Here is a 14,116-nt window from a genome sequence, read left to right on the forward strand (position 1 = left end):
ATGGACCCAGAATGCTCCCGGCTCCTTCCAGCGCTGTGTGCTGTTCTGGCAGATGCGCAGCAGCCCGTGACGGATGATACCTGCTTAGAAAAGCTCCTGGACTGGTTTAGAACAGTCACACAAGCAGGTGAGTGGGGGCTGGGGGACAAAGGCTGCTGGGTGTCCGGGAAGGAGCAGGACAATGGTCCCATCTTGTCTCTGTGACAGTGGAACTGCTGTCACATACCCTTCTTTAAGAAGATTCTATGTGAGTGGATTATATTTGGGGCTAGGGGGTGGGATTTGGGGAGGTGCGGGGGGGGGGGTGATTGTGTACCAATGAGGGAGTTTTTCTTTTGCTTTTCAAGGAGAGGAGCAAATGGGGGGGAGGGGGGAGGGGTTTGTGCGGGGAGAAGGGTGCAACAATGAATGAATGGAATCCCAAAATCTCTGTAGATGTTCATTGAAATGAAAAATAAACAACCTAAATTTAAAAAAAAAAAAAAAAAGAAGATTCTATGTGGGACATAGGGTTTATTGTGATGGGCAAGTCTGTTTTTAGGGACCTCTCCAGAGTACTGAAGAGCAGTGGTGTCACTCTGGAGACTAAGGTGCGTCTGCTACAGGCCATGGTCTTTGCAATCATTTGTTATGCATCAGAGAGTTGGACAGTGACTAGGAAGGACAGAAGGAGTATTGATGTCTTTGAGCTGTGGTGCTGGAGAAGAGTATTGAATGGACCATGGACTGCCAAGAAAAGAAACAGATTCAGAGAGGGTTAAATCAGGCTGCTCCTTGGAGGCAAGGATTCTGGGGCTTCGTCTGACATACTTTGGTCGTGTTGTAAGGAGGGACAGTTCCTTGGAGAGGGACATCATGCTTCGGAGGGTGAAGGGACATCGCAAGAGGGGAAGATCCTCTATGAGATGGATCAATTCAGTGACTGGGGTAATCGGGATGGGTGTGTCAGAGGCAGTGCAACTGGCACAGGACAGAGCAGGGTTTAGGGCTGTTGTACATAGGGTCGCTATGAGTCGCAAGCGACTCGACGGCACATAACAACAACAATTATGTGGGACACGACAAGCTGAAGCAGGAGTGCGAGATTAGGAAAGCTAGGACTCCAGCTTTTCGGGTCCCAGCGTCCTGCATTCAGTGAATACCACCAGTACTGGTTGCCGTGGTGTAGACTGATCCATGTGTGTCCCCGTGTATGTAAGAGCAGACTGTACTTACTAGGGGTTTCTCTTATTTTTCTGAAAACTGTTCATTGTCATTCGGGAGAGAGTTTACAGAACAGATTGGTTTGCCAATCATTAATTCATAGACATGTTGTGTGACATTGATTATAATCCCCACTTTATAGCAGCACTCTTCCCATTTCCTCCTTGTGATTCTTGCTTTCATTCATCCTTCTCTCCCATCCCTTTCTGCCTTCTGAGATTTTTTTCCCCTGGGCAAATGCTGCCTTTTGATCTCACGTGATTGATATTCTAAGGAGTATCTTGCTCCTTGGTATTATTGTTCACTTTTAGTCCTGTCTCTTGTTTGGTTGAAAGTTGAGTCATTGAGGGGGGATGACTTCAGTTCTAGACTAAAAGAGTGACTAAGGATCATAGTCTTGGAGATTCCATCCATTGGGGTTTTGTTTGTTTTATATTAAGAAAAACTTGTGCTTAAATTAGCCAGCTGGACTCAGTTTAGATGATCCCAGTTTTGTTGGCAACATCCAAAGCATCATAGTCAGGAGCAAGTCGAACATAAGCCTTCTTTCCATCAGGCTTAATCAAGGTGTTGACCTTGGCCACATCAAGCAATACACATCCACCAGTGTTCTGTGAAAGAAAGGTGGTCAGTGTCCTCCCATGATGATCTGTGGCCTCTGTAACTGGAGGGAGGTCGCTGTGCACTGGAACTGACTCAGCAGCAGTGGCGTCATTGGAGTTGTTGTTGTTAGGTGGTGCCATCGAGTTGAGTACGACTTCTAGCGACCCTGTGAACACAGAGCTGAATCCTGTCCTATCCTGTGCCATCCTCGTACTTCCTGACACACAACAGCCCATTGTGGCGGTTACTGTATCATTCCACCTGGTCGAGGGTCTTCCTGTCCTTTGCCAACCCTCCACCCTTCCCAACATCATGTCCCTCTCCAAGGAACAGCGCCTCCAAGCAACATGCCCAAAGTATGTGAAATGAAGCCTCATCATCGCCTCCAAAGAGCACTCTGATTGCATCCTCTCCCAGACGTATCTGTCTATTCTCTTGGCCGTCCATGGCTCTTCAGTGCTCTTCTCCAACACCACAGCTCGAAGGCGTCAATTCTTCTGTCATCCCTATTCACTGTCAGCTCTCAGAAGCACAACAAGTGATTGGAAAGACCATGGCCTGGATCAGACAGACACCCCTTGGACCTCAAACTGACATCGTTACTTCTCAATAAGTTGGAGAGGCCCTTAACTACAGACTTTCCTAGTGTAATATGTCATTTTGCTTGTAGGTCTGGCAAGGAATTCCTGTTCTATTCTGCCTCTCTGTCCATGAGTTTAAGGAAGAAATGTCAGTTTGGTATTTACTAATAGTCTTTTGTTTTTAATTGCATGCCTTTCTGATAATCAGTGAGTTAGACTACTGTTTCAGGTTTGCTGGTCATTTATATTCCCTGTTCATGATATTTAGCTGAATCATTAGCTGGAGTCGAGGTGGCCTCCAGCTATGCCCCTAACATAACCAACCCACACCCACCCCAGGGTCAGAGTGTTGTCATGGGCACCTTTTCAGAAGTAGCCAGGCCTTTCTTCCTAGTCTGCCTTATTCTGGATTTCCACTGAAACCTGTTCAATATCACAGCCACACTCAAGCCCCTGCTGACAGAGGGCTGGTGCCACTGGTTGAGCTCTTAACATCCTAGCGTCCCTCCTGTTTTAGTCCTCTGGGGCTGCTGTGAGGGAGCTCTGGTGACCTAGCCGTAAGGAGTTGTACTGCCAATCCACAGGCCAGTGGTTCAAATCTACCGGCTGTTCTGTGGGAGAAAGGTACACTTTCTCCTCCCACATATAACTTCAGAAAACCCACCGGGTGTCATCTCTGAGTCTGTTTCAGTTTGACAGCATATAGCAACAGACAACAACAGAACTGATATACACCACAAGGGGGTGGCTTTAACAGACAGAAAGTTATTCTCTCACCATTTAGGAAGTTAGATGAGCAGATTCCAGGCAGAAGCTTTAGGCAAGACACTGTCTCTGGGCCTCCTGGCCTGCAGTTTGCTCGCATCCAGGCCTGGGCCCGAAGGGCATGCCATTCTCCTAGCCCTTCTTTCTTGGTGGCCCTGAGATCTTGTCTCTTCTCTACTTACTCCTGTTCTTTCACGGCCTGTGAGTTAAACCGTGACAGGCACATCCCCGCAAAGCTCCCCTTACAGCAGACCAGGGTTGTGATGGGATTAACAATGTTATGTAGTCTTCCCCACCAACAAATAATAACCTTTTTTGTCACTATTAAAAGTCTGGATTTTAAGTGGCTTCTTGAAGCAGTGGCTGGTAGCCATCAGCTCGCTCACCTCTCTGGGATCCCAGAGCCACCACCTTCACCAGGAGGCTCCTGAGTTTGTCCAACTCAAACCTGGGCTTCTTCAGCATTTTGACTTTTCTAACAAGTCCATCCTGGAGAGGATAAGAAGACTCGCAAGCCTTTTCTGTCTTTCCCAGTGCTGTGTGGGATCAGTTCATTGACCACTTCTCTCAAGTCACTTGTCTGCGCCTCTCAGGTCAGGATTTTCCCTCATTTTCTTCCAGATTTGGCGGACCTGTTGGTGCTGAGCATAACAGGTCTTCTGAATCTGATTGTTGTTTTTTGGGTTTTGTTTTGTTTTGTTTTGTTTTATGAAGGCACTTTTTTTACATTTTTTTTATTTTGTAAGTGTGTGTGTGTGTGTGTGTGTTCAAATCGGATCTGACTGGTACAGGAGGAGATTGTCCCTCCTTTCCCGGTAGAGCATCTGGTGGATTTGAACCATGCGCCTCTGGGATTGCAGTGCAGCTTCTTGCCACTAGGCCACCAGAGCTCCCCTGTTTTGTTTTGTTTTTAAAAAAAACAAAAACAAAAAAACACCACAACACAAAACAGACGAAGCCAGTAGCCATCGGTGGTCTTGACATTCGCACGAGCTTCAGTCGTGGGCTGCCACTTTCTGACCGTGGAGCATGTTTAATCACGAGTGAGATTCGTGCCGTGGAAGCCGGTGAGGTGGTCCTTGCCTTGAACATCCTCAGTAATTAGCGTGAATTTTCTAAGCGCACCCTCATCGTTTTGCTCACTTGAGTCCATCTGGCGCAATCGTGGTTCCTTGAGTCCTTGTGACTGGTGGCGTCCCTGTAGTTCTTACAGTGAACAGAGCCAGTGCCTTTATGCCACACCGGTCTTTCTTAGAAAACAGATGAACCACTTTCTCCCTGGCCCCTTTGTCACCACCTCTCTGAGGCGCGTGTTCTTGCCGACAACCGTGGTGGTGCTCAGAGAGCAGGAATGTCATGCAGTCTTCTTATGACTGGTTTGTCACACCACCGGCGATCATGACATATTTCGCACATGACATCGTTGTGTGTGTACATTTTTGGGGGGACACAGGTGAGTCTAAGATACCTTCCCATTACTGAATTGAAGTCGGGAATCCTGGTGCATTTCTTGTGGATAGCATCTCCTAGTGGCTGCGTGGAAAGGCCCAGGATGACTCCGCCTGTGGCCTCGTGACCACTCCCTTGCAGAGTCCAGTGTCCAGCTGCTGCAGGAGAACCCTTGCCTTGTGGGGCTGCTGTCCCAGGCCCTGAAGAATCAGGACCTGAGTTCCAGAGTCCTTGCCTTCTCCTTGCGCCTCGTGGGGATATTTGCCGCTCAGGAAGACTGCTTCCAGTACCTCCAGGTGAGCCGGGTCCCCCCACCTGGCCGCGCCCCGACAGGTGGGCTTCATTGATGCAGGCAGGCCTGGGAGGCATCTGCAGTCTGCACGGCTCCACTGGCTGCCCTCAGGGAACTCAGCCTCACGGAGGAACTGGGACAGGAGCGGAGGCCGTGAGCAGGGGCGGGCAGTACCAGGCCCGGGAAGCCTGTCACTCGCTGTCCCACACTTGGGAGGGCCAGTGTCCAAAAAGTGAAGAAGCAAAACACCAGGCCCACTGTCGCCAAGTCGGTTCTGACTAGCGACAACCTTCCCTAGGTCTTCCAAGCTTATAAATCTTAACAGGAGCACAAGACCTCAATTCTGTGAAGCAGGTAGTGGATTTGAACTTCTGACTTTCACCTGTCAGGCGTTTAATCTTCTGTGCCACCAAGACTCCCTGTTTTCCAAACCTAATCCTGTCTCGTTGATCCGACTCTTGATGGCGCTCCATTCGGTTTCAGAGTCTGTGAATCTTAACAGGAGCGGATGATCTCATCTTTCTCCCAAGGAGCAATTGGTGGATTTGAACTGCCAACCTTTTTGTTAACAGCCTCAGAATCCCAGTGGAGGGTCGCTGTGTTGGAATTGACTCTACAGCCATTTTCCTGGGTTTTGGTACCATCAAAAGCTGTACTGATAAACCACATGGTGAAGATGAAATGGACACATAAATGACCTGAACTGACACGGGGAGAAGCAGAAACTGTCCGTAGCCCTGGCCCATGGAGTCACTGTCAGCAAGCAAACGCTTACCAAGGGCCCAGCTGACTCCAGGAGAAACAGATGCTCTGAGCAGCCAGTAATCAGAACCTCCCGGCACAGAAAACACCAGTCCTGGACTAGCTGACTTCCCCAGACGTTAGAAAGAAGAGCACCCTTCCTTCCCAGACTCTTCAGGAAAACAGAAGAGAGGGATTGCTTCCTCAACACCTTGACCTTGAAGTCATATGAAGACTCCACCAAGGAAAGACAGCTAGACTGGTGGACTGATGGACGGGCGGACTCTGGTGCAGAATTTTTTAACAGATAACTCTGTGTCAGTCCTGTCTCCCCAGGAAAAGGGCCACTCCGTCTCACCTCTCTTTGTCTCCAGCAGGGGCAGTTGATCCTGGGGCTCTTTGGGGAGGCGGGCCCCCTTGGCCTGCCAGCCTGGAATGTTCCCTCCGTGCGCAGTGGCTGGATCCACGGCCTACGCTCCCTGGCGCAGCACCCCAGTGCTGAGCGGTTCCTGGCCGACTGTGGTGAGTCACGCTCTGAGACCCCTGACCTCTCCAGGTCTCACCTCCAGCCCCACGTCCAGCCTGTGGCTCCGGGACTCGGGCAGTTCTTCTCCCTGCCCACACTCAGGGTTCTTATCTGCACACAGTGGCCGCACTGAGAGATGTGGGATGAGTTACTTAAACTCTTTCAGTCTGTTTGTGGATAAAATCTGGATCACACTACATCCCTCACTATGGGATTGCAGAGATGAGATAATGGAACCCATGCGAGTTCCTGACAAGACTGACAGTGGCCCGTCGATTCTCTCCAGATGCGTTTGTGCGTGTACATCTGTTTACATACACACGCGTGTGGAGCCCTCTGGTGCGGTGCTTAAGCTCCCACGTGCTAACCTAAAAGTGAGTGGTTTGAGCCCACCAGCCACTCCATGGGAGAAAGGTGACGCCTTCCCGCTTCTGTCGAGGTCACAGCCTCACGGACCCTGGGGGCAGGGTCCTCAGAGGTGGGGAAGGAGTTGGGCTACTAGGTCAAGACAGGTAGTGCCAACCCCGAGCTGCTTCTTGGCAGGAAGATGACCATCTCCTCCTGGGCAGTTTAAAGCCTCTGAAAGCCCACGGAGGTTTCCCAGTGGACGGCAGTGAGTATCCAAGTAAAATGTGCTCTGCAGGGTTTTAGCGGCTGCCTTTCTAAAGGAGCTCACCAGGCCTTTCTTCTGAGGTACTGCTGAGTGGACTCGAGCCTAAAACCTTACTCTTAACAGCTGAGCACTTATCTGTCTGGGCCAGCCCAGGACTCACAGCTACACGTCCACCCCGCCCTGTGTCTCTGCGTGCATGTGTACACGTACATGTGTGCACACTCCCCGAGCCTGCTCCCCTCTCCTTCCTGCCGTCCACCCCTAGGTGCTGTGGACACCCTCTTCTCCCTGCAGGGGGACTCCAGCCTATTCGTGGCCTCCGCTGCCAGCCAGCTCCTGGCACAGGTCTTGGCTCTGTCCCTCCAAGGCACAGCTGGCCCACAGCTGGATGCACAGGATGGCGCCTGGCCCCCGTGTGCCCAGAGCATTGTGACCTACCTTGGGGAGTCCCTGCGCTCCGGAGACTCGCCGCTGGTCACACAGGCGCTGAAGGTCCTCACCACCACGTTCGGATGCTGCTACCAGCCCTGGACGGCAGCCCTTTGGAGGCAGCTGTGCCCCCTGGTGGCCTCGCTCCTGGAGAAGAACCCAGTGCCTGCACCCCACTCACTGGTGGACCTCCTGCTCAGCATGGCACGGTCAGCCCCTGGGGCCCAGCGGTGGGAATGGCCAGGAGTGGGGGCAGAGGAAGGCTTCGAGTGGGTACCAACCCTGGGGTGCTTGTCATCGGAAGCCAAGCCTGGGGAGGGTCCCCTGCTCCCACCCAGGGCACTGCTGTACCTGAGGACCCAGGATGGACTCTGGAAGTCCTCTCCGTGTCTGGGACCGCAGGGCGCTGGACCGTGTGCTCGGCCGCTAGCCGAGAGATTGAAGCGCGGTGGGTGAAACACCTGCATTGCACTTCCTTGAATCACGGCATTGACAGATCTGAGCGGTGCAGCTCCGCTCTGACACACATGGGGGCACCAGGGGCCAGAGTCGACTCCGCACACCTGGGGTTACGTTCCCTGCAAGGTCAAAAATCTTTTGGGGTTCTCTGCAGGTCTCCAGTGTTCCAGTCTCCCGACTGTGACCTGTGGGTGATGCTGGCCCAGACGCTGAGCCACCTGAGCCCAGTGCAGGGTGGGTCCCTGGCTCTGGGGATCCTGAAACTCCATGGCTGGTATGCACCTGGGGGTGTTATTCAGGGTTTGCCCCAGTTGCTGGAGGGGTAGGGCTGGCACCCCAGCAGCTGGCCGTCACTTCCCTGGCTTGAAGTGGGGGGGCAGTGGGGGCAGGACCTCACCATGCACCGCCTTTCACCTTGTGTCCTCAGTCCCCAGGCTCTGAGGTCCCAAGCCTTTACCGTCCTCCTTCAGCCGCTGACCTGTGTCCTGGTGGCTGCTGCCCAGCCCCCCGGGGCTCCAGGTGAGCACTGAGACCTCAGAGGTGTCAGATTAGCTGGCAAAGCAGAGCAACTTATTAGACACCAGGGGGCTCCTGTCTGCGCAGGGACAGGCTGCCCGGGAGGCCATGGGGCCCACTCCCACAGGCTCTAGGAGGCTTCCCAGTGCAGCGGGGCTGTGAACAGGGCCTGGCTTCTCATCCCTCCTGAGGTCCGGGTCACTGGTGCCAGCCCTGTAGGCTGCACTCGCCACACTGACCAGGGCCAGCCTCTCTTGGAGCCTCGGCTGGCCCTGCATGTGGCACCAGCAGTGAGGTCAGTGAGCAGGAGGCAGCCACCCAGGGGCTGCTATTCCAGCTGCCGGCTCTCTGTCCCCTAGATCTGCCGAACAGGACCGAGAGCAGCCCGATGATGGCCGAGACGCTCCTGGCGTCCTCAACATCGTGCACCAGCCTTCTGTGTCAGAGCCTGGCCCACCTGGCCGAGCTGCAGCCGCTGGTGGGGGTGAGCCAGCTGGGAATGGAGGCACCCCTCCTCAAAGCCACTCTGACTACACTCCGTTTCTGCAATGGCTCGGCGGTGCCCGTGTCCAGTGTGGGGTCCCGCCTCTGCAGGGTCCTGGCTGGCTGCGTCCGTGTCCAGCGTGCGGCTCTTGACTTCCTGGGCACGCTGGCTCAGGGGGCAGGTTCGTGTGACTCCACTCCTCACCTCTCAGCTGCCTGCGCCCATGCTTTGCTGGATGCTCTCAGAGGTGGAAGCGTCACAGCTGTAGGTTTATAGAACAGTTGGTTTTCCGGTCAGCCCTCGGTACTGACTATAGTCCCCACAGTCGCCACACTCGTCCCGCTCCTTCTCTATGATTCTCATTTCCATTCACCCTTCCCCCCGCCCTTCTGCTGTGGTTTTTTGTGTGTGTGTGGTTTTGGTGGTGTTTTGTTTTTTGTTTTTGTTTTTTATGACTACTTAAGGGTTTTTTTAAATTTATTTTTATTTTAATGCAAGTTTACAGAGACTGTGGATTTCCAATCATTCATTATTGCACTCTTTCTTCCCTGCCCACCCCACCTCCCCAGGTCTCATTTCTATTTGAAAAGTAAAAAAAACAAAAATTTATTTCATTGTTATACAATCCCTTCCCCCCAGTTCACTCCACTATGCAGCTTTCATTCTAGACTCCTGTCGTGACCATAATACCTAATCACATATACCCTTTAAACAGTTCTCTCCCTCATCTGTTTTAATGCAATATATATTGTTTATCCCCTCTTAGTTTTCCCCCAACCCCGATGTCCATCCAGTTTTACAACAGTGGCACTATATAGTATTTGTCCTTTTGTGACTGAGATATTTCACTCAGCATAATGTCCTCCACAGTTGAGTAATATTTCATGAGTTGGTTTTCAATGCAGCGTAGTATTCCATTGTGTGAATATACCAGAGCTTCTCTAGCCATTTGTTTGTTTATTGGCACTTGGATTGTTTCCAGCTCTTTGCTATTGTGAACAAAGCCACGATAAACATGAGTGTGCACAAGCCTGGTTGGCTTTTTTGTTGTTGTGGGTTTATTTTTTTTTTTAAATATTTTTTTTATTTTATTATTTTGTGGGTGTGTGTACCGTCAAATTAGATCTGACTGGTACAGGAGGAAATTGTTCCTCCTTCTCCAGCAGAGCATCTGGTGGATTCAAACCGTGCACCTCTGGGATTGCAGTACACCTTCTTGCCACTAGGCCACCAGAGCTCGCCAAGCCTGGTGGTTTTAAAGAGTGTGTTCCTCCCTGGTGTCGCTGTCACATTCTAGGCCAGTTGGTTGGTTGGTGAGAGTTCAATTCAGTGGTGAGCTTAGGTCCAACGGTTTGCTGTTCTGAGGCTCAGGCTCTGCTGGGACCTGGGAGAACCCAGTGTGGGGTTGGGGTACTCATCTATTTGTCCTGCCCCAGGCTGCCCAGAGTTGGTGATGCAGGTGTTCACCGTCCTCCTGGAATATCTGAGGAGCCCTGAGTCAAGCCCAGCGGTAAAGGGGTGTGGAAGCAGGGAGGGGCAGGGCCAGAGGGATGCCCCTTCAGGTGAGGTCCAGGGATCAGAGAGGGGTCGGGTAAGAGGGGACCCCCTTCAGGTGAAGGGCCGGGTAAGAGGGGACCCCCTTCAGGTGAAGGGCCGGGTAAGAGGGGACCCCCTTCAGTTGAGGTCCAGTATTGGAGCTGCACCACCCGGTTGCACAGAGCAGGCACTGGGCTGTGGGCACCAGGAAGGAGCAGATTAAGGGCTGGTCAAGGCGAATCCCTGGCCCTTCCAGCCCCACTGTCACTCCAGGTCCTCAAGAAGACGTTCCAGGCCACTCTGCGCTGGCTTCTGGGCGCTTCGTCATCGAAAGCCAGGGGTTCCTGTGACATCAGCCCCGACACCCAGAGCTTCCTCGGAGGTACCCCAGCTCCCAGGGAAGAGTGAACAGAGTGGGCTGGCAGGGGGAGTCCTGGTCCCCTCCTGGGATAGTGGCTGAAGGGAGGTGCCCAGGGGCAGGGAGGGTGTGACCGAGGCCACACTGATGGCTCTTGGGCTGGGCTTCCAGAGCTCCTGCCCACAGTACAGAAACGGCTGTGCAGCCCATGCTGGGAGGTGCGGGACTCGTGCCTGGAGTTCCTGGGCCACCTGACCACCCACTGGGGAGGTGAGTGCCCTGGGGCCAGGGTGGGGGGTGGCCTCGCCCTGAGGGCCTGAGTGTCCTGTGCTCTCTCCCTCAGGGGAGGTCAGTGTCCCTGGGGGGAAGGGGTCCAGAATGCCAAGGTGTGGTCTCTGTCCTGTGCCTTCTCCTCAGGGCAGCCCAGCTTCCAACAAGCCCTCCTGGCCTCCGATGTGCCTGAGCTCACCCAGCAGCTTCTGCAGGACCCTGAGGGCTATGTCCGCGCCAGCGCAGTGGTCACTGTAGGGCATCTGTCCACCTGGGGGCTGCAGACCACCCGGGAGCACCCAGGAGCCCAGCAGGTAGGGGCCCATGGCCCAGCACCCAGTCCTCCTCTGTAGGACCACCCGCTGTCCCTGCCGGTGTGCAGGCCTGGCCGCCTGGTGAGCCACTGGCCGCGGCTCCTGGCATCACAGGCCCCGTCACGCTGCACTGTGCAGACCGGCTGCTCACAGGGAAGGCGGGAAGCTGCCCTGCACCCACGTCTGTGAGAGCCGTCCGCCGACGGTGCACGCTCGTTTCCTGTGCCTGGGCCCACTGTGGTCATTCTCATTGCATGTTCCTTGTTCACTCGCTGCAGCCTCTTCCCTAGACTGCCACTCCTAGAACACACCATGTCCAGCGTCCCCCTCTCTGTGACCCTGGGGTTGGGCAGACTGTCCCACCAGCTCCCAGTCCGCAGGAGCAGCTGGCCCCATCTCCCTGCCATTAAAGATCAAGCCATGGAGGGGCTCTGTTCAGCCGCGCGCCCCCCGCACAGGCACAGGGCTTTGACAGTTGCACGGTCTGGTCCACGACAGCCGGCACTCTGCCTCTGTGTTCTGTGCATTTTCTGGCTGTCTCAGCCTCCCAGCAGTGTTGTATCATTGTACCCATTGGACGGATGAGCCAGTAGAGGCACAAAGAACACCTTGCTCCAGGGCATGCAGTGTGAGAGCCCAGTGTGCAGGGGCCCCCTGACCAGGTGCTTCTTCCTTCCAGACCTCCTGCTGGGTCTGAGTGAGGTCCCAGTCTGGCCCTCTGATCCCCCCTCTCGTTTTCTAGAAGAGTCTGTTCCCGGAGCTGCTGCACATCCTGTCCACGGACTCGGAGGGCTTCCCCCGGAGGGCTGTGATGCAGGTCTTCACGCAGTGGCTGCGGGACGGCCACCCCGAGGTGGCCAAGGACCCAGAGCAGTTCATGTCCAGCGTGTTCCAGGTGCTGAGCCGGGATCTGGACTGGGACGTGCGCGTCCAGGGCCTCCACCTGGCCCAGGTGTTCCTGGACCAGACGCTTGGGCCACCTGGCTGCCCCTATGTGGTGGACCCACCTGCTGCGGCCCCATCCACCGTGTCTGCCGAGGTGCTGCGGATGCTGGGCCGGGTGCATCTCCTTGAGTTTGCCTTCCGTGCCCTGTCCGACTGTGACCGGCCAGTGGCCCAGAAGTCCTGCGACTTCCTGCTGCTGCTGCGGACCCGGACTGCCCCAGATGGTGGGCTGCAGGGGGCTGGCCAGGACCCTGACCCGGCCACCGTGGAGGCCACTCTGCGGGTGTGGCGGGGTGAGCAGGACCAGGCACGGGGCGAGTTGGTGCCCGAGGTGGTGGTGGGCATGCTGTGGGCCCTGGACCTGGAGGGTCTGCAGGCTACGTTGGCTGAGAGCAGTGACCACGTGGAACGGAGCCCCCAGTCTCTGCTGCAGGACATGCTGGCTGCTGCAGGTGCCCTGGGCGAGCATGAGGCCGACTGCTACTGAGACACAGCCCGAGGACGGAGCCGGCCTCGCCGCAGCTGGAGGAAGCCCCTTCCACAGACGGCGTGTCTTCTACCGATGTGAGCTGCATCGGCTACACTTCATCCTAGAATGGGGACACTCGGGCAGGCCCTGGCCTGTGGGGGACACTCCCCGGGCTCTCAAGAGACACTGGTGGCCTGTGACAGCACCTGCACAGGACACCCCCTCCCCGGGCTCAGGGACCTCTGGCTGACCTGTGAGAGACCCCTGACCCCAGACCTCTACCTCTCCCAACAATAAAGGCCCCCATTTCAGCCTCAGACAAGGTCCGGCTCCGTCTCTGCCTTCCACAGGATGACCCATAAACTAGTGAGGTAGGGGAGGCTTGGGGCAGAGTTCTACCTTCCGGGCAGGAGACCTGAGTTCGATTCCCAGCCAGTCCATCCCCTGTGCAGCCACTGCTGTTGTCACGGAGACCTGGGTGTGGCTGTGACGTGGAACAGGTTTCAACAGTGCTTCCAGACTCAAATAGACAAGGAGGAAAGGCCTGGCAATCTGCTTCTAAAGCTCAGCCCGTGAAATCCTATGGTTCACGACATTCCAGCCCATGGCCACCACGAGGAAGGTGCCGGACCAGGCAGTGCTCTGTTCCCGTGTCCCTGAGGTCAGCTTAGACAGCACGTACACCTCCACAACCCTGAGCAGGTGTGAGGGAGAGACAGCCATGCGGGCAGTCACACTGGACACAAGGACGCAAGGTCAGGGGCACTGTCTGGCCAGGTGACACCTGCCTTCCTGTAGAGAGGACACCACACTGTTAGCCTTCAGGACCTGGTGGCTCCATGCTGGGCTTAAAGGGCACTGGGCCTGCTTCTGATGGAGACAGAGTACAGGGAATCGAACCCACTGCTGCTGGAGTTGAGTCCAACTTGGGCTGTGCAGGACAGTCCTGCAGGGGCCCCAGGCTGCACTCTGACCAGGGCCGCTGTGGCCTGGACACAGCTGTGTGGCTCACCGGGAGGATTCATCTCTGGAAGATCGAATCCGTCCAACCCCTCGGTGGCTCATGGAACAGAGGTGGCCTCTCTCCTGTGCAGTTTACAGCGCAGCAAACTGGAGGTTCAGCTCCGACTCCACAGCGGTGAGCTGAGCTGCATCGTTCCAGGAGCTGGTGGGGTTTTACCTCTGACCTTGGTTAACCTCCCAGCACCCAGTGCTTAACCAATGTGCTGGCTGCAGGGTGGGAAAGTGAGGTCTCCCTGGGCAGCAGGAGGGAGTGTCCCTGGGGCAGGTAGGAGGGACTGACCTGAGACAGGTAGGAGGGACTGACCTGGGACAGGCTTGGCTTTGTACAGCACAGAAGCTCTTCCTTGTGAGCCTGCTACGTGGCTGATGGGAACCCAGATGCCCCCAGGTTACCCCATCAGTCACCCCACAAACAGTTGGAGGCCTGCCTAGTGTCCAAGCTGCCACAACAAAAGGCCACCAATCCAACTGCTGTGGAGTCATTTCCTGGACGATTGTTCCACAGGGTGTCCTAGACACTGTGTGTGTGTGTGTGTGTGT

The 14,116-nt window shown here is 55.0% G+C and overlaps 1 protein-coding gene across 1 annotated transcript; it reads left to right on the forward strand.

Moving 5' to 3' along the window:
• BRAT1 (BRCA1-associated ATM activator 1) lies at nucleotides 1-12,571 on the forward strand. Its single transcript, XM_006889612.1, has 12 exons — nucleotides 1-127; nucleotides 4,743-4,897; nucleotides 6,009-6,156; nucleotides 7,039-7,411; nucleotides 7,816-7,935; nucleotides 8,089-8,180; nucleotides 8,537-8,842; nucleotides 10,098-10,171; nucleotides 10,471-10,579; nucleotides 10,727-10,825; nucleotides 10,973-11,139; nucleotides 11,885-12,571. Exons 1-12 carry the CDS (start codon nucleotides 1-3, stop codon nucleotides 12,569-12,571), a joined length of 2,457 nt encoding a protein of 818 aa, XP_006889674.1.
• Nucleotides 12,572-14,116: the final 1,545 nt, after the last annotated feature.

This window comes from Elephantulus edwardii, unplaced genomic scaffold (genome assembly GCF_000299155.1).
Source record: "Elephantulus edwardii isolate Elephantulus edwardi_28Jun2011 unplaced genomic scaffold, EleEdw1.0 scaffold00080, whole genome shotgun sequence".
NCBI lineage: Eukaryota > Metazoa > Chordata > Mammalia > Macroscelidea > Macroscelididae > Elephantulus > Elephantulus edwardii.